Source organism: Rhinopithecus roxellana, chromosome 2, assembly GCF_007565055.1.
Source record: "Rhinopithecus roxellana isolate Shanxi Qingling chromosome 2, ASM756505v1, whole genome shotgun sequence".
NCBI classification, from domain to species: Eukaryota; Metazoa; Chordata; class Mammalia; order Primates; family Cercopithecidae; genus Rhinopithecus; species Rhinopithecus roxellana.
In genome coordinates, this window is record NC_044550.1 from 58,366,807 (window position 1) to 58,392,083 (window position 25,277).

A 25,277-nucleotide genomic window follows, 5' to 3' on the forward strand; every position below is an offset into this window, starting at 1 on the left:
TACAAAACCCACTGGTAGAGTAAACACACACACACACAAGAAAAAGACTAAAATGTTACCACTACAGAAAACCACCAAACCATAATAAAGACAAGTAAGAGAGAAAGAAAGGAACAATGGATAGACAAAACAATCATAAATCAATTAATAAAATGAGAGGAAGGAGCCCTGATATATAAATAATAATCTTAACTGTCAATGGATTAAACTGCCCACTTAAAAGATATAGACTGGCTGAATGGATTTAAAAAACACACAGACACAACACAACTACATGCTGCCTACAAAAAACTCATCTCGCCTATAAAGATACATATAGACTGAAAGTAAAGGGATGGGAAAAGATATTCCATACAAACAGAAGCCAAAAGCAAGCATGAGTAGCTATACTTATGTCAAAAAAACAGACTTCAAGTCAAAAACAGAAGAAATAGACAAAAAGGTCATTATATAATAATAAAGTGATACATTCAGCAAGAGAATGTAGCAATTCTAAACATATATGCACCTAACACTGGGAGCACCCAGATATATAAAGCAAATATTATTAGATCTAAAGGGATAGGTAGAGTCTAATACAAGAGTTGAGAAATAGAACACCCACTCTCAGCATTAAACAGATCATCTAGATAAAATAATAATAATAACAAAGAAACATTGATTTAAATGGCACCTTACACCAAATGGACTTAAAAGAACATTTACAGAACATTTCATCAAACAGTGCCAGAATATACATTCTTCTCATCAACACTTGGAACATTTTCCAGGATAAACAATGTTAGAACACAAAACAAGCTCAACACATTTTTAAGAATTGAAATCATATCAAATATCTTCTCAGACCACAATGGAATAAAACTACAAGTCAATAACAAGAAGAACTTTGGAGACTGTACAAGTACATGGAAATTAAATAGGAAATTTTTTAAAAAGGCTTGAAACAAATAAAAATGGAAATACACCATACTAAAACCTATGTTATACAGCAAAAGCAGTGCTAAGAGGTAAGTTTATAGTAACTACCTACATCAAAGAAGTAGAAAGATTTTAAGTAGACAATCTAGTGATGCATCTCAAGGAACTAGAAAAGTAAGAGCAAATCAAATCCAAAATTAGTAGAAGGAAAGAAATAATAAAGATCAGAGCAGAACTAAATGAAATAGACTAAAAACAAACAAACAAAAAACAAACAATACTATGATGAGATATTATCTCATTGAATGGTTATTTTTGGGCACAGTGGCTTATACCTATAAACTCAGCATTTTTGGAGGTCAAGGCAGGAGGATCACCTGAGGTCAGGAGTTTGAGACCAGCCTGGACAGCTAAAAATACAAAATTTTTAGCTCTACTAAAAATATAAAAACTAGCTGGGCATGGTGGCACACGTCTGTAGTTCCAGCTACTTGGGAGGCTGAGGCAGGAGGATCACTTCAACCCAGGAGCTAGAGGTTGCAGTGAACTGAGATCACACCACTGCACTCCAGCCTGGGTGACAGAGCAAGATTCCATCTCAAAAGAAAAGAAAAAAAAAAAAAGGTTATTGTTGAAAAGGCAGAAGCAGTAGATGCTGGCAAGAATGCAGAGATAAGGGAACTCTGTTGGTGGGAATGTAAATTAGTACAGCCACTATGGAAAACAGTATGGCAATTTCTCAAAAAACCAACAATAGAACTACTACACAATCCGTAATCTCACTACGGGATATTTATCCAAAGGAAAATAAATCAATATATCAAAGGAATAAATGCACTCGCATGTTCATTGCAGCACTATTCACAATAGCCAAGATATGAAATCAACCGAAGTATCTATCAGTGGATGAATGGATAAAGAAAATGTGGTATATATACACAATGGAATACTATTCAGTTATAAAAAAGAATGAAATCATGTCTTATGCTGAAACATAGATAGAGCTGGAGGTCATTATTTTAAGTAAAATAAGACAGGCACAGAAAGACAAAGACCTTATGTTCTTGCTCATATGTGGTAGCTAAAAAAGTTGATCTTATGAAGGTAGAGAGTAGAATTATAAATACCAGAGGCTGGGAAGGGTGTGTGGGTAAGAGCAGGGGAAGAAGAGAGGGTGGTTAATGGGTAGAAACATACAGTTAGATAGACAGTATAAGTTATAATGCTCCATAGTAGAGGAGGATGACTGTAGTTAACAATAATATATTTTATATTTCAAAGTAGCTAGAAGACAGGACTTGAAATCTTCTCAGCACACAGAAATGATAAATACTCAAAGTGATGGCTACCCCAAATACACTGACCTGATCATTATAGATTCTATCCATGTAACAAAAAATACACATGTGCCCTATAAGTATGTAAAATATTATGTATCAGTAAAAATCTACCACTTATTGATCACTGCCTTCTGAGTTAAGCGGCTTTGTCCTACATTTACAGTAGTCCCCCATTATCCAAGGGCAACATGTTTCAAGGCCCCAGAAGATGCCTGAAATTATGGGTGGAACTGAATCCCACATACACTGTGTTTTATTCTAAACACACCTATGATAAAGTTTAATTTTACAAATTAGGCCCAGTAAGCAATGAACAATAACTAGTAATAAAATAGAACAATTACAACAATATACTATAATAAAAGTATGTGCATGTGATCTCTCTCTCAAAATATCTTATTGTACTATACTATTTTTGGCCACGGTTGACCATGGGTAACTGAAACCATGAAAAACAAAACTGTGGATAAGGGGAGACTACTGTATATGTCTTTAAAATTGGGTGAGTCAATAATGTATTCACATATATGTTAAAGCCTTTGATATGTCATGTATCAGCCTGGACTAGTAAATGACATTTGTCTTCCAGAAAACCTCCTCATTAAAATGATTCTGCTTGGAGAGCTACTGCAGCCAGATCAAATAGCATCTTTCACTGGTGACCTCAGCCAGTGAAGACTGGTACATATGGGTAGGATGAGGTTGGGTGTGGGGTGGGGAATGGTGGTGGTTGGTGCAGCTGGTGGTGATAATCCTTATACCTAGAGGTCAGTGAACCTTCCTTGAGTATCCAGACCCCGTCCCCCCTCACTTTACTTCTTTTGGTTACTTCTATGAATACTGTAGCTGCTGCTAATATTTCAGCATCTTTTTTTGAGAATTTACTAAGAACCAATCTCTGTGCTCTGCCTTGTACCCAGATTATCTCATTTTGTCCTCACCATTTTTTCAGATAGACACTAGGGCAAAGAGGTTACACAACTTGCCCAAGATCACAGAGCTCACATGGAGGAGTGATGATTTGAAACCAGGGGGCCAATGGCAGAACCAGAGCTTATAACCCTCCCTCAGGGTTTTCCCTCCCTCAGGGAGGAATGCAATGCTTGCAAATCATAAAGTTTGGTGTAAAGTGGTGAATGAGAGGGAACCTCCTGCTCCCATTCCTCCGCCTATCCTAGGAGGTGGCTGTCTGGCACAAGGCAGTACAGAGGAAAGGGTTCCCAGAAACCTCGGCTTTACTGGGGATCTTGCTAAGGCTCCTCAGCTCAGATGCGCTCCCGGCAAAGCTGCCCAGAAGGACAGGGTCTTTTCAGCGCCTCTCTGAGGAAGGTGAATGAAGTCCCCAGAAGAACACTTTGCACTCTTAGTCACCATTTGACCCGTGGCCCCAGGAAGAGAGAAAATAGGAAAGGAAACAAGCTAACAAGAATAATGGGGACATCTAGACAATCGGGAATAAAAGAGAAATGGAAAGAAGCATACCAGATGGTCCTGGCCTGTGTACATTTACTTTTCAGCACGAGACAATGCTGTTCACAGGTGGCCCTTGGTGGTGGAAGGTGGAGTTAAAGAGGCTGAAAGTTCTCTCTGCAATGCCCACCTCCCACATGCCCTCACATATGTTTCCTGCATTAAGCATCATTTGCTGTCTCAGATGCTCTAGTGGCTATTTAAATAAATGAGAATCAAGGGATTGTTCTTGTTCTGTCTCTCTCTCTCTCTCTCTCTCTCTCTCTCCCCCCCCACCCCCAACTCTAAGATAGCTTCAAAATAATAAATAACAGTAACTGGGATGTATTGAATGCTAGCTACTAGGATAAACATGTGCTATCTAATTCGATCTTCACCACTTTATTGTCCACATTTTACTGATGAAGAAACTGAATCTTGAATGTCTTGCCCTGGGGTGCAATCCTGTCATTTACATTGTTAATTTCTATTGGGTTTTGAAGGTACATTTCCTCAAGCATAGGTGACAAATAACAGATGAGGGTCTGGACATAGCTCGGCCACTTCGTACTTATAGAATTTGGACAATTTACTTTTCCCTTAATGACTTAATGCTCTAATTTGTACAACTAAGGAGTGATCCCCAAGGTCCCACCTATTTCCGCATCTCTGTTGATTCCAAAGTGTCTACCTTGTTTTTAAGTAAAGTTTTTGAATAGGTAATCTGCACATGGTGCTTAGTTCAGAAAGGAAGCTTCACTACCACCCTTTCCCCAAGCTACTCAGTTTCCTTCCCCAGAAGTAACCACCGTTTCTGCTCCTTTGAGAGAAACTCTATGCATATACAAGTATAAGTATTGTTTCCTGTTTTCTCTTTTTAACACAAATGGTAGCACAATTTATATACTTTCTGCCCCTTGCTTTTTTCACTTAAAATTTTATCTTGAAGAGCATTCCACGACCGTATAGAGAGCTTTTTTTCCCCATTATTTGAATGTATTATAATCTATTCCTATTGATAGAGATTTAGGTTCTGTTGTGTTTCCAACAATACTGCAATAAACCTCTCTGTTCATCCCTCAATTTGCACGCAGGCAAACACGTTCTACAGTGTATCTAAAAATGGGGAGAGCATGAGAGGGTGTTAGGTGCAGGATAAGGGGGCACAGCATCAAACTACTCTTGGTGGTCTGATCTGAAAAATTCTCTAAGACAACCCTAGTACTCCAGTTTCCACATAATGAGAATTGGCAGAAACTAAGGGAAGAACCGAGTGTGCAGGGAGTCTGGGATGTCAAAGGGAGGGAAGTTGAAAACACTGGGGACCGGTTCTAAGAGTCTGTGCAGGGAGGAATCAGATGTCATCAGAAGGGGGATGGCAAACAAAGACGAGCCATAGAATCAGATCAGCAGCCAGGAGCTGGTTGCCAAGGTGACAAGGGTAAGAGTTAGGTAGAAAATCAGAAGTGTACAACGACAAGGTGGAAAACAGAGGAGGTGCCAAACGCCATAAAAGTATGGATGCAGAGGGCAGCTTGAGGGATTTTACCCAAAAACATGACATTTTCCCCAAAAACATAGTCCCTCCCGTGGCCTATGGGTTAATAGCCACTCTTAATCCAGTGCACATGAGGCCCCCTAAAACCACTGTACAGCCTCACACAACCCTTGTGGGGCTACAGCCTTTTTAAGGAAACACTTACTAAGGCCCATAATCATCCACGGAGATTTCCTGCGGGCGGCATCCTGGGATTCTTGGGTGAAAGTGACCTTTTACAACCTTGGGAGTCCAGCCACCGTGAAGGAAGGCAGAACTCTCTTTCAGGAAAGAAGTCTGGAGATGAACCCTCCAGAACATGCAAGGGTACTTCCTGTGCTGCGCTCCAGAACTCCAAGGACGTAACCATGGCATCGCGGAAGAAGACAGGATTTGAATTCAGAATAGCTGGGCTTGAGACTGGCTGCTGCCCTCTGCACCCTTGGGGCCTGGAAAGAATTCCCTCCCTCTCTAATTCTCCATTTCCTAAAAGTAAAAAAAGTAGGCCTTCTGCTCTGTCTAGCCCATAGTGTTTGCATGAAAGTAAATGAAATAAGAACTGTGAAAATGCTTTAGGAGCCATAAAGCACCACACACAGGCCAGGTATTTGTGTCCTTGTTATTTCCTTCCTCCATCACCTGTTCTCTTTCTCCCATCTCTGTGCTTGCCTGTTTCTCTGCTGTTCCCCAGAAGGTTAATCTGCCTGGTATAACTTCCTCATTTTACTGCTGCTTTACTTCCTTATCTAAATTTGGGCATATTTCGGGGTAAAAGAGGTGGGGCTAGAGGTAAAACTAGCAAAGCTGCAGAAGACAGGGATAGGACGTAGGGTGAGAGGGCAAAGAGAGAGGCATTAACAAGCAAAAGAATAGAAGAGAAGAAATAAGGAAGACAACAGGTTAGAAGCAGAAAGGTGTGTGAAGATCAGTCTTGCGTGGCTTCACGCCCTGCACGGGTGTGATCACTGGGTGTGAGGGCCGAGGCTGGTGGCCTCCTAAGCTGCAGATTTGGCAGAAGTCCCTCCTGTTAGGTGGCCAAGTCACAGTCATCTCAAGTGACCCCAACACAAACTCTCTCAGGAAGTCTCCCTCCGTTTCACCATTTATCTTTCTCTGTGCTCAGATAATGTAGCGTTTTAAAGAGATAATGGAAGTGGTCAGTCATGTGAATGATGAAACTAAGCTGCAATACTTCACTTTATTGTTAATCCAAAAATCTTAAGATCACTCGATAATGAACTGCACAGTGTACAGAGTCACCTACAAATACTTATTGACAATATTCACGCAAACACATCTGGGACTCATCTTTCACACATCTGGTGAGGATGTCTGGGGAAATCCTTGTAAGTGGGAAGAAATGTCTGAGGTAACGCCTGGCAGCCCCAACAGCTGGGCAGCACAACGTCCCCATTATCGCTGCTCAGGGCATCATCACTAAATGGAAATGACTCTGCTTCTCAGGGAAGCAAACTAGCTAACTTCTCTTTTTCTGAAAGTGAAACAAATGTGCAACCAACACGTACGTGCACTATTTACAAGAGCAAAGACATGGAACCAACCCAAATGCCCATCAGTGATAGACTGGATAAAGAAAATGTGGTACATATACACCATGGAATACTATGCAACCTTAAAAAAGAATGAGATCATGCCCTTTGCAGGGACATGGATGAAGCTGGAAGCCATCATTCTCAGCAAACTAACACAGGAACAGAAAACCAAACACCAAATATTCTCACTCATAAGTGGGAGTTGAACAATGAGAACACATGGACACATGGAGGGGAACATCACACACTGGGGCCTGTCGGGGGTTGGGGTGCAAGGGGAGGGAGAGCATTAGGACAAATATCTAATGCATGCGGGGCTTAAAACCTATATGATGGGTTGATAGGTGCAGCAAACCGCCATGGCACACATATACTTATGTAACAAACCTGCACATTGGAACTTAAAGTAAAATTTTTTTAAAAAGCTTAATTAACACAAAAATATGTTTAAAAAAAGTGCAACCAAGCTCTAGCTTTTAAAGTTAGAAGACGAAGAAAGTATTATAAACTGACTGAAAGACTGTCACACTAATAATACAATGTGAAATAATACAATGTGAATAATACAATGTGAATAATACAATGACAAGAGAATGCTACTAAACTCAGGATGTCATGAAGTATGTTGGACCACAGGCAGATGCCCCATTCTTTCATTTGTCAATTATGTGAACTCCATGCACCAATTATTTAAACAATTTTACAGTTAAGATGGTGAAATGAAAGAAAACATGTCAGATGTCAAGGCTTCAAACTCTTCCCTGCTTTGTGGAGTAACTGACAAGTTTGAATTTCAGGATGATCAAGAAAGCAAACCCAAAAGCCTGACTCCTTTTCATTCTCTCCTGTACCTCGGTATACAACGAAGAGCCTTGATTAGCATTAGGAGGAGGAGAGAAAAACAAACCAAGAAGTCTTCCAGTGGTTCTCAGCCTAGTCTGCACGTAGAATCACTGAGGCATCTTCCAATAACCTGATGCCCACACCATACCCCAAACTCATTACACCAAAATACCTGAGGGTACAGCTTCTAGGGAGGCTGAAGCAGGAGGATCACTTGAGTCCAGTCCAAGGCTGTGTGGGCTATGATCACACCACTGCACTCTGGCCTGGGTAACTGAGCAAGACCCTGTTCTAAATATCAATCAATCAAAATATTTAGGGGTAGAACCCAGGCCTCAATAATTTTTACAGTTTTCCTTGTGGCTCCAGGCTGCAGCTGAAGTTGAGACTCACTTCTCCAGACCCTGCCCACTTCTGGCCTCCCCTGAGCCATACCAAATCATTCCCTGTCTTGTTCTCTATGCTCCTTGGTGAAATTGAGAAGAATCAGAGGTCAAGGAGTTGGATGCCAAAGGCTTGCCTAGCAGCTGCCAACTCTATCACCAGAACACAGTAGCTTAAAAATCATCACTGAAGTCTCAAGAACCTGGAAGAGTCTAGCTAGGACACACCGAGAGAGTACTGTGACCATCACACCTTCCCGAATAAGTCTGAATTAGAGAGATGCATGCCAGGATTTAAACCCTGCATATCCAGAAAATGTTATTGCTAATAAAACAACTATCAGCAATAGCTTTGGTTGGTGCTTTAAGCCAGTGGTCCTCGAACCTCAGTGGGTATTGGAAACACCTACAGGGGTTCTTAAAGCACAGACTGCTGGGCATAGTCTTATACTTTCTGATGTAATAGGTCTGGAAGGGGGCCCAAGAATTTGCTTTTTTTTTGAGACAGGGTCTCACTCGGTTGCCCAGCCTGGAGTGCAGTGGTATGAACATGGCTCACTGCAGCCTTGCACTCCTGGACTCAAGCAATCCTCCCACCTCAGCCCACCAAGTAGGTGGGACTACAGATGTGCACAACCACGCCTGACTAACTTTTGTATTATTTGTAGAGACAGGGAGTCTCGCTTTGTTACCCAGGCTGGCCACAAACTAATGGTCTCAAGCAATCCTCCTGCTTCAGCCTCCCAAAGTGCTAGGATTACAGGCATGAGCCACCAAGTCCTACCAGAATTTGCATTTTTAGCAAGTAATTAGGTTGTGCTGATGCTGCTGGTCTGCAGGTCATACCGGTTGAAGTTGCTCAAACAATCTCATTTAGTTGTGTCTAATTATCAGTCACACCTGTTGTTGTTCTCCACATTTACTGTGCATCAGCATCACCTGGGAAGTTTTTAAGCCCTAACTAAATTAGTTATTTGAGAATATCTGAGGGGGTGGCCTGGGTAACAGTATTTCTTAAAAGCTCCCCAAATAACTGCAGTAAGTATGTATGTTAGGTTGAGAATTACTGAGTTAAATAATAACTGAGTGGACTTTATTTTAATTTGCTATTGTTCATGAAGACAGTCCTCATTCGTTTTAAATGTGATTAGAGAACCCTACACAGAAGCCTTTGGGAACAACATTAATGGAGTATGCACCATTAAATAGTTTAACTCTTCAGTTGATCTCTTTTTAAAAATCAATTGTTCAGCATCTGTGGAATCTGATTGTGATGTGGTCAGGAACAGAATGGGACTAAAATGAGAATAACCATGCCAGACTCTTCAGGACACAGCCTGGCTGTGGGAGGCTGACTGTGTTTGCATAGAGACACTAACTGCAAGTGGATGGATGACATCACTGGACACTGTTGCTCATGGACCACAGACAGTGGTGCTGGGACACCAATGCTCACAGACTATAGATGGTGGTGCTGGGACACCATTGCTCGTGGACTGCAGACAGTGGTGCTGGGACACCATTGCTCATGGACCGCAGACAGTGCTATGAGGACACTGATATTCATGGACTACAGATGCTGCTCTGAAGTGCTCTGCACTTTTCTCTAGTTCACTTCATTTCCACATGATACTAACTTATTGTTTATTATCTGGAATTACTTCATTTGTATGGTTGTCTGCCATTTGTCTCCTTCACTGTTTAGAACGTATCCCTAGCACCTGCAACCCCATCTGCTGTGTGTGGAAGGAATGACTGAAGGTAATGTCCAATAGTCCTGGTGGGTCTGTGGTGAAATTGCCAGTCACGCTCTCACGTTTTTCTCCAGAGTCTGATCTCCTTCCCCTAACAACTTCCTTTCAGTCATACATACACGATGTATCTCCAGTCACAAAGAAACAGAAATCTAAAGTGGTTTTCTCTCAAAAAGCTATCTAAATTTTTCAAACATACTAGGGAACGGAGGAATTGCTTAATAACAACTTATGCATCCTAAATGATGAAATTTCATGTTTATAGTTTTTTTGGCAGGAGCAATGAGGGTGGTTCACGCATTTGCCACCATGTAAAGGTCAAGTGACTTGATTCTCTGGGAGCAGGACTCAAGGAGAGGAGGGATTGCTGTTTTCTTACAAGCTCAGTTGTTCTGCATATTTGCCAATTTTATTAAGTGAAAGTCTTCACCTAATATGTTTTTTTTTCTGACTAATTTACTTGAAGAAGATATGGACAGAATAAATAGGTGGTTGAACAGATACAAGGCAGAAGCATTGAAGGTTAATGGCAGCTTGTAAGTACAGGAAGGTATTTGAGATCATCAAGCAATGCCTGTGTTTTGTACACCTTGTCTCTTCAGCCACCAGATAACTGGAGGTGATGATGCCTTTCATCAAAAGAATATAAAGAAAGGATGCTTTTTTCTAGTTTTGAGGAGGTTATCTGGTAAAACACTTTCAGCCAGTAGTCTGCTCTGGGAAATTACTTGTGAGGCTGTGTTGTATTTTTACCTCCTTAAACTGAGAAGCACACCTGTAATTGTAATTTACTATCAGATTAAAACATGTTTTACAATGGGGAGACCCACAATGTTCCAATGTCTTTTTCATTTTCAACTTTTATTTTGATGTCTTTCTAAGAGAAAGCTTGCTCACATTTAATCAGATTTGCTCAGGCCCTAAAGCTGTTTCTGGTTTGAAGTCACTCACTTTGGGAAGCCACATGTTTGACCACCAGACTGTCTTTTTATACACTGGATTCCTACAGTGGCCTGTAGCACCTGGCAGTTTTAAAGAATGTGTATTTTTATGAGACAGAATACAAATACATTTTAAATCCTTAAAAAAGTTCTTCATACCATGAGTGAGACAAGCCACATGAAAGTGCTTTGAAATGTAAAAAAAAAAAAAAAGGATTGTTAAATGATAGTTATTGCCAAACTGAATACTTTCCTATTTTTATTTTATTTCTATTTATTTTATTATATTTCTTCTTTTCAAGGGCCAAATTCAAAATTGCAATTGAAAAGAGTAACTTGAAAACAGACACTCCCAGCCATGCCTTTGCCTCAAGACATCTGCCGTCTCCCCAGCCTCTGAGTCAGGGTGGGAAGACACCGCCACCCCATTCCATAGGTGAGGGGCTCTTTCCTGGGGTACATGGGCATCCCACTCCTTGCTCAGCTCAGCACAAGCTCAGCATTGCCAGAGAGAAAAACTGGAAGACAGAGACAAACAAAATAATAACTGGTAGGTGAGTGCTTGATAAGTTAAAGAACAGGAAACCAGGGAACACTGTGGGCTCCCACCCCAGGGGCTTGGTTGCCACCGAGAGTGAACGAGGAACAACAGGGAGAGGATGTGCACGAGAGTCCCCATCGCCAGCCTAAGCAGGAGCACAGGAGCAACAGCGTTTGGTGCTTTCCTACAAGAGGCTGAAGAAGGAAGCAAGTTGCTAAGGTTTTGAAGTGCTGTGTGAAGGGAGCAGAATCGTGCGTCGCATTTCCTTGAATCAGCTAAACCCTGAACAGGTCCCTAAAGCCAGTGGGCTTCTGGTCCTATTTTACCTTCAAAGAGAATCAATCCTGTCTTTCCATCCTGAACAGTCTCCTAGGCTCAAGCACTTTGAATTTTAGTATCGTGGCTGGAGCTATTGATGTGGTGCTAGTCTCACTCTCTTTGTCAACCTCTCTTGTGCATTTATTAATACAAACTTATTATTTTTTCCTAACATAGTTGTTAATGTGATTACGTTCATAGATTTTTTAAAAGTTGTTCTGCTCTTGAATTCCTGGTTTTATTCTATATAATTATCAGTATTTTTTTTCAGAAATGGTCTCTTTTTATTTGAATGGTTGATCTAGGACTCAGCCTAAGTATAATTCTAACATGTAGCTGTACATAACCAACATGTCTATGACGTTAGTGATGAACCAGAACCAACAGAGAGATGGTCTTTGCTTGATAAAAGATAATCACAATCCAAAATAAAATTACTGGATAAAATACAGGATGCCTAGTTAAATTTGAGTATCAGATAAACAATGAAACATTTTTAGTATTAGTATGTCCCGTGTAATATTTGTACTAAATATTTATACTAAATTGTAAAGGGCATCCTTATACTAAAGAAAAGCATTGCTTATCTGAAATTCACATTTAACTGGTTGTCCTATATTTTTATTTGCTAAATTTGGCAATCTTAATCATAAACAAATAAGCAAACAAGTATAAGTCTTAGAAAAGAATAAATCAATTTTCAAATGAATGAATTTAGTGTTGTCAGGGAATGATAATAACATGTCAGCAAACCTTGGCAACCATTGGAATCCCGTTTCTGAAAATCATAATGTAGTGTGAAGTAGAAAATAACAGTGATGGTTTTAACTCATATGAAACATAGAAAAAAATTCAAAAACAAACTGGATTTATTGGTTTTAAGGAAAAGAAGCCAGAACAATGACCAGAATACTGTTCTGTTAGGTAACTCTTCTGTTAAGCACCTTCTTTAATTACTCAGGAAATATTTCTGTGTTTTTCCTCAACTACTGAAGTAGATTTTCCCATGAGTTTTATGTTATGCAAAGTTTAGTTCTTTTTAAAGTTATCAAATCAGCTCTTACTGGCTTGAAGTTAAGTATCTATGGAACTTGTATTTCCTTTGTTTTCCTTTCAAATGTCTCCCCAAATTGCTTGTAACTGTGTGTCCTTTCTGTAAATAATTTTGCCACTTAATGTGTATTTTTCTGGGTCTGAACTTGTGTTCGTATTTTCAGAAGGTAGGTAAAAACATTTTCTCTGCAGCTACATAGTATTCTCTCCAGGAAGGCTTGGGGGGGGGGCGGAGTGCAGTAATTGTTTTGGTTTCAAGGGACAGAAGTGAACTGTTCACACATTAAAAGATTTGGGAGGCCGGGTGCAGTGGCTCACACCTGTAATCTGTAATCCCAGCACTTTGGGAGGCCGAACAGGGTGGATTACTTGAGATCAGGAGTTCGAGACCAGCCTGGCCAACGTGATACAACCCCTGTCTCTACTGAAAATACAAAAAAAATGAGCAGGGCTTGGTGGCAGGTGCCTGTAATCCCAACTACTTGGGAGGCTGAGGCAGGAGAATCGCTTGAACCCGGGAGTCGGAGGTTGCAGGAGCAGCACTACTACACTCCAGCCTGGGCAACAGAGCAAGACTCCATCTCAAAAAATAAAAATAAAATAAAACAACTAACTAACTAAATAAAAGATTTGGGATAGTTAGCTAACATTCTGGAATAAAATTATAAAACTGAGTTAACTAAAAATAACATTTATCCAAGTATTGATTTTATTATTTAAATGATTATAAGATCCTCATAAATACAAGTAAATATTGGGGCATATGATACATTTCATGTTGTTTATGCATTCATTGAGTCAGCCACTACCCTTTTGTTGTGTGACTAGTAACGTGCAAGTCGCCATTCTAAGCTTTGGCATGTGAAGGTGAATGAGACCAGCTTCTGTCTCCCAGGGAAGTGGCTGTTAAGTAGGGACAATGGCATGCAAATCAGTAATTATAATGCAGATTAATAAAAGCCATCATATGTTTGTATACAAAGTCTCATGAGCACATGGGAGAGGAGGACATTCATTGCATTTGGGGCTAAGGCGTACTCAGGTATTTGATGCAAGGGAGTGGACCAGTCAATTGAACCTTGGGAGTTCTTCAAGCAAAGAGGGAAGAGAAAGGCATTACAGTTGAGGGCACAGCATACAGAAAGGCCTCTGTATGCTGTCAGTGGCCTGACAGAGCTTGGCACATTCAAGTGGCTGTACTATAGGACTCACGGTGGGAAGCAAGAAGTAGCAAATGTAAAGCAGGAGAAGAACTTCAGACCAGCTCATCATTAGCTTGTAATGATGCCAAGGGGATTCGACTCTATCTCAAGGAGATGAAGAACCATTGAGGGATGAGTACAGGAGGAAATGATTCCATTTTTATTACAGAACCATCACTCTGGAAGTTATGTGAAAATGGGTTGGAGATGAGAGTAGAGGCAAGAAGACTGGTTAAGAAGTTAACAAAATAGCCTAGGTGAGAGCCCACAAGAGTCTGAACTGGCAGGGAGCAAAGAATGAGTATTGTTTTGGAACTGAGTTTAAGGTCTCTGTGACACATCCAGGGAAACCTGGTGATGAAAATACAAGTCTAGAGTTGGGCAGATAGGTCTGGCTGGAGGTGGTTATTTGGGAATCCTCAACCCAGGAGTGAGATGAAAGTGGGTGTGGCTGGGCTCAGTGTCTCACGCCTATAATCCCAGCACTTTGGGAGGCCTAAGTGGGAGGATGGCTTGAGCCCAAAAGTTCAAGACCAGCTGAGCAACATAGAGAGACCCTATCTCTACAAAAAAAAAAAAAAAAAAAAAAAAGCAAAAATTAGCTGAGTGTAGTGGCATGCACCTATAGTCCCAGCTACTCAGGAGGCTGAGGTGGGAGGATTGCTTGAACCCAGAGGCTTGAAACCAAGATCATGCCACTGTACTATACAGCCCGGGTGACAAAGTGAAACCCTTAAAAAAAGGGGGGTTGTCATGACCCAGGACTGGTGTAAGGAGTGAGAAAAGAACAGAACATTGACATGAAATGAGCAGGTGGTAGAGAAAGATCCATAACCAAACACCGGAAAGAAACAGAGTCACAGTAGGAGACCCAGAAGAAAAGAGCATCATGAAGATCAAGGATAAGAGAGCTGCAATCACTGATTAATTAGGACAAGTGCTATGGAGAAAAACATAAAATAAGCACAGAAATGGGTTTTTTAGGTTTAGCTTTTAGGAGGCACTGGTGATGGAGACAGAGCAATTTGAAATCTGTGCCTGACACAGTAGCCACATGGCAAAGGATTGAGAAATGAATGGAATGTGAGAAAATGAGGGTGTATTGACCATCTTCAAAGAGGCTGGGAGACGTGAAAAAGAAAGATGGAGGAGAACGAGAAGAACTCACAGGCTCTCTCATTATTTTTCATTATGAAAGTATACCTACTGAAAATAATAGAGAATGATTTAACAAATAAGGCACTCATCCCCTAATTATCTTAAATTTTTTCATATTGACAAGAGCAGAGGTTGGCAAACTTTCTCTTAAAAGGGTAGAGAGTAAACATTTTTGATTTTGCGGGCCGAGAGGCAAATACCAGCTATTAGGAAAGCACTTATTTATGTAAACATTAAACACATAAGCATTTACAGATGTAAAAATCAATCTTAGCTCAAGGACTTGGAAATAAAGGAAGCTGGCTGGGTTTGGCCCATGGGTCTTAGTTTACTGAACCCTGGACTACCATCTTTTTGCTGACAGAAACAATATTTTGGATATAATTGAAGCCCCCATTATGCCCCTCCCTGATCTCATTTCTCTTCCTCACTCGTCAGTAATGATTCTCCTAAAGTTACTGTGTATCATGCCCACTTTTCAAACATGTCTATATCCCTAAGCAATATATAGCATAATTTTGGATGTTTAAAAATGTTTAAATAAATATAATTATTCTATGCATAATAATATATTTTTTCTTTTTTTCCCACCCTGCTTCTGCATAATAATTTTATTTACTTCTTTATTTGTTTTGAGACAGAATCTCACTCTATTGCCCAGGCTGGAGTGCAGTGGCACAATCTCAGCTCACTGCAAACTCCGCCTCCCAGATTCAAGCAATTCTCCTGCCTCAGCCTCCGGAGTAGCTGGGACTACAGGCGTGCGCCACGACACCCAGCTAATTTTTGTATTTTTAGTAGAGACGGAATTTCACCGCATTGGTCAAGCTAGTCTCGAACTCCTGACCTCAAGTGATCCACCTGCCTCTGCCTCCCAAAGTGCTGGGGTTACAGTGGTGAGCCACCACGCCTGGCAGCATAATAATCTTTAACTGACTTTCTCCTGAACATGACTTTTGATACATTTGATGCGTATATCAACATGACTTTTGAGACGGATTCACCTTGATACGTCTGGCTGGACTTCATTAATTTTACTTGTTCTGTTCTACTAATCCTGTGACTATACTAAATTTTATTTTTCCTTTTGTTGATAGACATTTAGGTTGCTTTCATTTTGTTTTGTTTTTCATTTTTACAAACAATGTTATCATAGACAACCTCAGCCATATCTTCTGACTGCACATTTGTGAGTGAGCTAGGAGTCAATTCTTGGGATTGTGGAGCATGAACATATTCTGCTTATGTAATATTTCCAAATTATTCTCCAGAATGGTTGTAGAGAAAAATTTCCCTTTTCATATAATCTGATAAACGTGGTAACCTGAAAATTCTTCCAATGTGCAACACCTAGAAATGCTGAATAAAATATAAAAAAGCAATCTTTTAAATGCATAAAGAAATCTCAAGAAAGCAAGAAAAGGCCTAGGGCTCAGGAAATATATATATTTTTAAGTGCTTAGAGAGGAAGTTGAAATTCAGAGTTATATCTACCAGTGGGGATTTCCTCAACAAAAGTGTGGGCCCAGGGAGATAACAGGCTATATAATGTTTTCAGGGAGCTCCTGTCCATTCACTGGGTCAAGAGTTAAAGCTAAAACTTCAGACCACGGTATAAGAAAAAAAAAAAAAGTCACTGAAATGACTTTGGCAAAGTTCAGAGTCAGGTCAGCTACCCCAGGCTGATCTTGCCATCATCCTGACACCTGTGGAACCTGGGCCTTCCTCTGATTTTCAATTTGGATTGCTCTACTCATTTCTTCTTTCTTGAGGGCAATCAGTTCAGTCTCCTTGGTTACCTACTTCTGGCACCTGACTTAGCTCCACTGCCGGCTCTGGTCTGCCAGCTTACCCCTTCATGGAGGCTTTGCTGCTTCCTCCTGCAGCTCTTGGAAGCTGACCTCTGATGCCTGCCACCTCCCATTCAAGGCTGGGAATTAAGCCTGAGGGTCAGTCATGGGCTCCTGTAAGCACACCCCGTCTCAGTTTCTTCCAAATCCTAGTTTGTGATGACAAAGCTGGGGTTATATTCGAAAAGAATTGGGGCTTAGAGCACTTTATAGTAGCTTGGTGATGGGATCAGATAATTTGGGGTTCTATTAAGCAGGGTGAGCCATCCTCGGTGTTATCAGGTTCTGCTCTCAGGGCCCCCAGGATTTCCATCAAGAATGGGAGGCAAGGCCGGGCGTGGTGGCTCATGCCTGTAATCCCAGCACTTTGGGAGGCTGAGGTGAGTGGATCACCTGAAGTCAGGAGTTCAAGACCACCCTGGCCAACATGGTGAAACCCTGTCTGTACTAAAAATACAAAAATCAGCCAGTGTGGTGGCATGCGCCTGTAATCCCAGCTACTGGGGAGGCTGAGGCAGGAGAATCAGCTTGAACCCAGGAAGCAGAGGTTGCAGTGAGCCGAGATCACACCACTGCACTCCAGCCTGGGCAGCAGAGCGAGACTCCATCTCAAAAAAAAAAAAAAAAGAATGTGAAGCAACAGATATGACAAGCAGCAAAATTATGTCTACACAAACTTTAGCTAAAAGTTACCAAATAGATAATAAGATGTTTAAAATAATGACATAAAAGGAGGAATAAATAACACAAGGGAAAAAAAAACCCAAAGCACAATGTGTATAAAAAAAGAACACATAGGCCAGGCGTGGTGGCTCATGCCTGTAATCCTAGCACTTTGGGAGGCCGAGGAGGGCAGATCACCAGCCTGACCAACAGGGAGAAACCCCATCTCAACTAAAAATACAAAATTAGCCGGGTGTGGTGGCGCACGCCTGTAATCCCAGCTACTCGGGAGGCTGAGGCAGGAGAATCGCTTGGACCCAGGAGGCGGAGGTTGAGGTGAGCCAAGATGGCGCCATTGCACTCCAGCCTGGGCAACAAGAGTTTTACTCTATCTCAAAAAAAAAAAAAAAAAAAAAAAAAAAAAAAAAAAAAAAATTTTCTAGAAATGCCAAATAGTGATGATTAAAATTAAAAGTCCAATGGATGGATCGACCATCAAGGTAGATAGACAAGGTGATCAAGGTGATTGCATTAATCTACCCTCAGACCAGTAGTGCAGAGTTCCTGACTCTCCATGTCTTTGCCAGCATTTGAGAGTGGTACAAACTACATATGAATAGGTAAGTTGCAAGTTGCATTGTTTCATTACAGAATTGAGCCCATCCCAGTCAATATCTTTATGGTTTCCTGGGATTCCAAATTTGAGACACAGAAGGACTTTAAAGCTCATCCACTCTGTCTGTTTTTTTTTTGGGGGGGGGAGTCCCTGAGAGTATTTGGTTCTAATGGCCTGTTCTCAGTAGGGCTCTCCCACAGTGACTGCCTGACATAAGGCTGTTCTTCCTCTCTCTGGTTCCCACACCCTGAAGCCTCTTACCCAGTGGCTTCAACATTCTGTTTTTCCTGCTTCTAGTCTTAAATACACTAATCCCCAGATTCTCTTGTGCTCACTCTGCACCTCTTTTAGCCCCTCCCTTCTTCCTCTGCAGTCTGAGTTTTAACCCAACTTTCATAATTCCTCTTCCTGTCAGCCAGTCTCTGACCCAGTGCAAACAAATGCAGCTCTATAATTGACATGCAGCAACCGTAAAGCCTAGCCAAGAGTTCTGTGCTGCACCTACAGCTGGAAAGTTTCAACAACCACAGTTTTCTAAACCCAAAACTAGACGAGTAGCCTGGCAGAGCCTGGAAACCCAGAGGCAGTATGGAGTATGGTTAGAGTATGGACTCCTGAGGCAGAATCTTACTTAGATCCACTAATTAGCTGTGTGACCTTGGGCAAGTCACTTAGCCTCTCTGTACCTCAGTTTTCTCAAATATAAAAACAGGGATAATAGTGCCCACCTTAGAAGGCTGTTCTGAGAATTAAATGAGTTAGTGTATGTAGCGTTTAGAACAGTGCCTGACCTGTAATGAGTTCTATATATGTTAGCTACCATTGCTATTAATACTTGAAATTGGGACTGTCCCAGGAAATAGCAGATGTCAGCCATGTTCATTGAAATGAGATATGAGATACTACAGTGTCAGAATGTGTAGCCTTACTTATATAGCTAGTATTTTCTTCTATTCTTTCTCTCCTTGCCAAGATTCATCCAATACTTACGTAGTTCTTATTCTTCTGAACCAGCCCAGAAAATCTCCCATTTCTCTTTGGCCACCAAAACAGTCACAGCATCCTTGTTTCTGCCTCATGCCCTTTAGCTCTCCCTTCTGTAACAATTCTGCTTGTAGCAACTAATAAATCCCATGCTTTTGGTATTTAGGAAGTTGCTTTTGGTTTTCTGGTAGTGTTAAGCTGACACTGACAGGGCATAAAGAACAGAGATGGGGACCCCCTGCCCCCCTTCACTCCATGAGCAGAATGTCTCCTTGATTTGAACTTTCTTAGGATCCTACACTGGCCAAGACATCCAGGCCCAAGCTTTCCTTTAACTTTGCTCACCCATTTGATTAGAGTCCCAGAAAAGCTGCTTTCTTATTTCTCTCCTGCTGACTTCCAAGGGAATTATTTCTCTTGGGGTAGAACTCAATTCTCTGTCAGGCTATCTATCTACATAAAAGAAGAGGTCGCTGACTCAGAGGTAACAGTGCTGGTCTCCTGCAACTGCAGATATTATCTCACGTTGCCTGCTTGTTGTTAATAAAGGCTTAATTTGGGATGCATCTCAGAGTATGCTCGCAAAGCACCAGGACGTTCAGTAGGTTGGATTCTTCTAACAAACATCCCCAGGCATTTTTTGAAGAATTCAAGGAAATACACCTGTGACACCTAGAAAGTAACTCATATCCTGAAGCCTCAGGCACTATTAGCTAAAAGTAGTGTACATTAATTAATTTTTTAAATCTTTAATTTAAAGTCACCTTTTCCATGACTAATCATCTCAAAGTCATAGCTTTCATTAAACAGCTTTTTGCAAGTGGGCATTTTTAAGACATTGGGAATCCCGGCAGGGCCCAATTAGCATGTTGGATTATTTAGGCAATCCCTGCACTCTACTGAAATGCGACTTCTCATGTTTGACTTCTCTTTACATTCCAACACTACCTGTTTTCAGGAGCTATCAGGTTTTTTTTGTAATCAGCCTCATATCCATTCTAGGGATGATTTTCATATTTATCAACAATTATTTTCTAATTTATGCTGAGCCCTTACAGGATTTTGGAAAGTCAAGATGAACTACAGAGGATTTTCCCTGGAGTTGTTCACAGCCAGTTGGGAGGCATGGATACAATTATGGTTCAAAGTGATTAGCAGAAGTTTAGGTCTATGGGGGCCCAGCAGCAGGTACAAGTAGAACTGCAGAGAACGGGCAGAGAAAGGAGACATCTAGGAGGAGATCACATTTAGTTTGATCCTTTTAAAGTGATATAAGAATTTGCTAGGTAGGAAAAAGAATGTATTCATCATGGGAAACAGCCATGGAGTGGAAAGACACCCGGAAGGAGGTGCCACTGGGAGGGAGGTTGCAGTGAGAGTCTAAGGGGCAAAAATGAGGAACAAGTGAAGGGGCATAAGTGAGGGGTCCTTAAGGGGAAGATGTGCATGATCAGATTCAGGTGTCAGAAAGGGAACTTATTTAACCGAGTCTCTTCGGAGTCTCCTTTTGCATCTCCTGAATTGCAGACACTAGGATGCAATCATTTTTTAGAAGCTAAGAAAAAAGTTCAGGCAAGATGAATTATTATTAAGGGAGTGTTTGAGGCACCTGTGGCAGTGTTGCGCAATAGAAGAGGTGGAAGGAGGATGGCTAGGCTTTGCTCCCTTGATGTCCTACTAGGAAAGGTTCCAGAACTCTTGGCAGAGACAGTGATTGGTTCCCTGGGGGGGTCGGGGGGGGGGGCCATGGAGGAGCTCAAAGAACCCTGGAGTAGAAGCCAGTAGAGCTGACTAGCAGCAAGACCCAGACATCTCCCTTTTTCCACCTCCGTTTCTTCACCTGTATGCCCAATATGGTTTGAGCTGCATCACCTTCAAGTTCCTTTCAGCTCCAAAACACTGGGCATAAAACAACACATCAACTTCCAAACCCACTCTGAACACTAAACTCAATTTCAACCAGACATCTTTTCAGCTGGAATGGTTTGCCTTCCACTTCGTTTTCTACTCAGATGCCTGAAGAGAAATTGATGGGGTGGGGTGGCTGGCTGCTGGCTGCTGACCTCCAGGAAGTTGTCACATCTGTTAGGTCGTGGTTGATGTCCTTCATTCTATCTAAAGAACTGTAGCTTGAGAACTTTCCTGTTGCTTGAAATACTGCCCTACACTAAAAGCAGCCAGTGTCATTGACAGAAACAATGGGCAGCGAGTGTATTTGCCCAAGGGTGAGTCAACAAGAGAGGCAACTGAGGGTGCTTGTGCTTGTTGCAGAAACTGGCAAGTCTGTAAATCAGTTGTTGCTTTTAGCCCATAATAATGAGATTCAATATTTTGTTTTTCCCGATACCTTTGATTGGCTCCAATCATATTACTTTTTCAAACAAATCTTCATTAGTAACAGTCAATGCAAAAAAAAAAATCTGTAAAAGTAACAAGGAACAATAAAAGTAGATGAAAGACTTTACTTGATGTGTTAGAGGGGGTACCCTAACACATAGCTCTTTGGTAGCTCCTTGGATAATTTCCCGTTTCCTTTTTTTTTTTTTTCAAGTTTATGTCGTTTCTTTAGTACGCTTTCTAGTAGTCAATTTTCACACCCCAGTTTTTCCAGATTTTGGAACCAGCAGACTTCTCAGCCCACACTATTAAAAGCAAATTAATCATGTCTCTGTTTCAGCAGATTGAAGCTTTTTTTTTTTTTTTTTTACATAAACTGCCAAAAAGTTTATGGTTTTCTTAATATGCTCATTAAAGCTGGTAAATTACAGGGACGCACACATCCTAGAAGACAAAGACTGAAAGAGGGTTAAATGAAGTGAGAGAGCTGGAGCCAGATTAGACAGCTGCAGCGAAAGCGAAGTCCTCCCTCCATCCCACCTCCCAAAAAAGGGAGTTCTAATTTTCCCCACTTCTTTCACAGAAAGGATTAGATTTTCTGGGTGTCACCCTCCCCGGCAGAGTTCTCTAGCCTCGGGCACCCTACCAGCTTTTGCGATCCTCCTTCCCAGGAGTGGGAAGTGGAGACGGCTTACCCCGGCCGACCGGAACGAGCGCGATCACCAGGGCGAAGACCAGGGCTGCGCGGGGAGCCTGCATGTCCGCTCGCCTGGCGGAGGCGCGCTCAGGATGCTGCGCTGGGTTGCAGCCTCCCTGAAACGTGAACATTTCCTGTTTCCTGCTTGTTTGGGTCGGTGCTGACTTGAAGGAGAGGTGTTTGCCTGTTTTTTAGGAAGTGATGTAATTCTGCAGGAGCCTGTCAGACCAGCAAGGATTGCAAAAGAGAAGTTGCTGTTCAAGCACTGATTCTGTTAGCACGCCTCTCCAGCCCTTCGGAGTCTCGGCCTCCAGCTTTTGAAACCGACCCTGGGGCAACAGAGTCCCTTGCTCAGATGTCATTCGGTATCTGGGACTGGGAGGGGTCCTGGACCACGAGCATTCTCACTCTGTGATTTTGCTTATCCCCCAGGTGACGCTCCAGGGCTGCCTAGAGCCTAGGGACAAGCTGTCCTTTAGAACTTTCTGCCCTGATGGAAATGTCCCAAGTCTGTGCTGTCCAATACAGTAGCCATCAGCCACATTGGTCACTGAGCATTTGAAATGAGGCTAGTGCTTATGGAATTTTAAATTTTATTGAATTTTTATAAAATTTTAATAACTCCAAGTGGCTCGTGGCTGCTGTGTTGGATAGCGCAGGCCCAGACAGCAGGGACAACTGCATCATCAGAAAACTGCCAGACCACGTCTTTCCAGCCAGGCCCATTCTCCTTTTTGCACACTTGAATGCCCTCCTCCCACCAAGGCCCAAGCCAGATAGAGGTGGATGCCACACCCACACCTGAAGGTTATGTCCTGCTTCCCCAGAGAGAAATGATCTTTTCAAGGTCCATTTCCAAAGGAGAATATGCTCTGAGGGTGGAGGTAGGGGTGAGTCTGCATCTCACCTTCCTTCCTTCTTACTTGACAATCAAGTTCTCAGACAACAAACAAAACAGGACTGAACTGAAATAGAATAATGGTGGAAATCCTATCCAATCAAAACAATACAGAAAGGTCATGTCTAGTATACAGGGGAGATGAGCGTGTGTTGGGTGTACTGTTGGAGGTCCTTCCCTTGGTTTAGGTTTAGGGACTAAGCATTCAGAGAGCAGTTTCATAATCGTGGTGCCAAGAGAGACAGACAGATGGAGAGAGGGGTAGTGTTGAGGCATCAGACACATCTCATCTCTAAACCTTTCCCTGCAGATTACCATCTGAGTCACCACTTCCCGTCGTTTGTCTTCAGTGATCTGGTTGGTGCAGACATATGAGGTGACTGGAATTCCTTAGCCCCTGACATAGTTGTTAATTTTTTCTTTAATGCATTGCTGCTTTTCAATGTCATTAGTCACTGTTTATCTCAGTTATTATCCACAAGAAATAGGTTGGTGATTCATGTAATGATCAGTTTGTTAATGGATTTACAGTATGCACTTTAATGTTTTAAACTGGCAATTAAGTCAACTCTTGATAAAATATGCTTTTTGCACCATAGGTGACAATACGGAACAAACAACAGGAGAAAATAGACATGCTCAAAACTGGGTGATTGATTAGAAAACAACAGAGAAAGAACTATTAATTAAACACTTGCTGAGCACGTGAATAGACCACGGGCTCCAAGACCCGCTAGTACTGAGTTGGGGTGGCAATTATTCCTGTACAAGCACGTGTTTCTGCAGCTGTGACACACATGTGCAAGAGAGCAGGCCCAGGGCTTGGGAGTTCTCTCCATTTTACCATTTATGCCCTATTAAAATATTATTAAATGTTATTAAAACATTGTTGAATCCCAGGCTGGAGGCAAATGTTTGGCAAGGGCAAGGTTGTCAGCCTTCGTTTCTTTCATCTTAAACTTCAGCTCCCTGTGGAAGCTTTTGCAGTCAGGTATCTGTGGATTGGACCACAGACTGTCTTATTCTGTGGACCTCTGCTGAGCCCCATGACATGGCCAAACAGTTCATTACAGTTTCAACAACTGCACTATGCATTGCCTCTGAGCAGTACAACACTAAATCAGAGTGGGGTACAAAATAAACCGGAGCTGCAGAGAAATCCTCCCCAACCATGTAATTTTCTTTTGACCCCTGTGCTCTCTAAGACCCTTAGCATGATTAAGCTGATCTTAGGAGGAAGAAAATTACCATCATTGATCAGAAAATGGTAGCACCTCAATGATCTCTTTGCTGCAGTTAAAATTCCAGGGAGGCTGTGTGGTAGGTAAGGGGCTATTTACCTATGTTTTAATTTTAGCAACCATTAATTTGGACAAGTAGCCACCCGGCCTCAGATTAAATCCTGATGCACTGGTGGCAGGAAGTCAGGGCCTCAGTCCCAGATGTGGAGCACAGGGGAACCTCGGAGTGAGTGGCACACAGGCAGGGGTAATGTCACTTTGGAGCCTGCCACTGGCTGTCTGAAAGCAGGAAAGAAGTATGGTACCTCATCATGTTCAGGAGGGCAGGAAGGGACACTGGGTGCCATGTCGGGGGACTCTTTATTACTTTACACAAAGGAGTGTGACTTTTACAATCAACTGTCTGTACTACAGAAGTGACTGTCATCCAGTCCCCCAACCCGTCTCCCCACCCCCAACTCCATGGGATGTAAAAGAAGAGGGACTCCTAGGGAACAGATCCAGATAAATGGTAGGATCTTCCAGTGAGTGCAGACAGCCTTCTCCGCATTCCTCTTCACACGCCAATCCTGCCATTCCCAATACACACAGATGTGCACATGCACTCAGATACACACACAGCTGTCTCTCACACACACATTCATGCACATGGGGGAAATAAATGAAGACTAAATGAGCACAAGCAAACAAAATCAAGCAATGGTATTTAACTCAGAGCTTGCCATAGCAAGAGAGTCAGTCACCGTCACTGCATTTTTGCAGAGACCCAAAGGCAGGCCAAGGAATGAGAAAACTTTATAGTGGATAAAAGGAAGGCTCAGGGCTGGGCGCAGTGGTTCATGCCTGTAATCCCAGCACTTTGGGAGGCCAAGGTGGGTGGATCACCTGAGGTCAGGAGTTTAAGACCAGCCTGGCCAATATAGTAAAACCCCATCTCAACCAAAATACAAAAATTAGCAGGGCATGATGCGGGGTACCTGTAATCCCAACTACTTGGGAGG

The 25,277-nt window shown here is 42.0% G+C and overlaps 1 protein-coding gene across 1 annotated transcript in view; it reads right to left on the reverse strand.

The window, feature by feature from the left end:
* The window catches only part of TMEM154 (transmembrane protein 154), a 54,748-nt gene extending 32,323 nt beyond the window's left edge, over positions 1–22,425 (reverse strand). Inside the window, exon 1 of the mRNA XM_010382875.2 lies at positions 22,136–22,425. Within this exon, the coding sequence (XP_010381177.2) occupies positions 22,136–22,268 (133 nt within the window). The 5' untranslated portion in view covers positions 22,269–22,425. The remainder of the gene's footprint in view (positions 1–22,135) is intronic.
* Between the last annotated feature and the right edge of the window lie 2,852 nt (positions 22,426–25,277).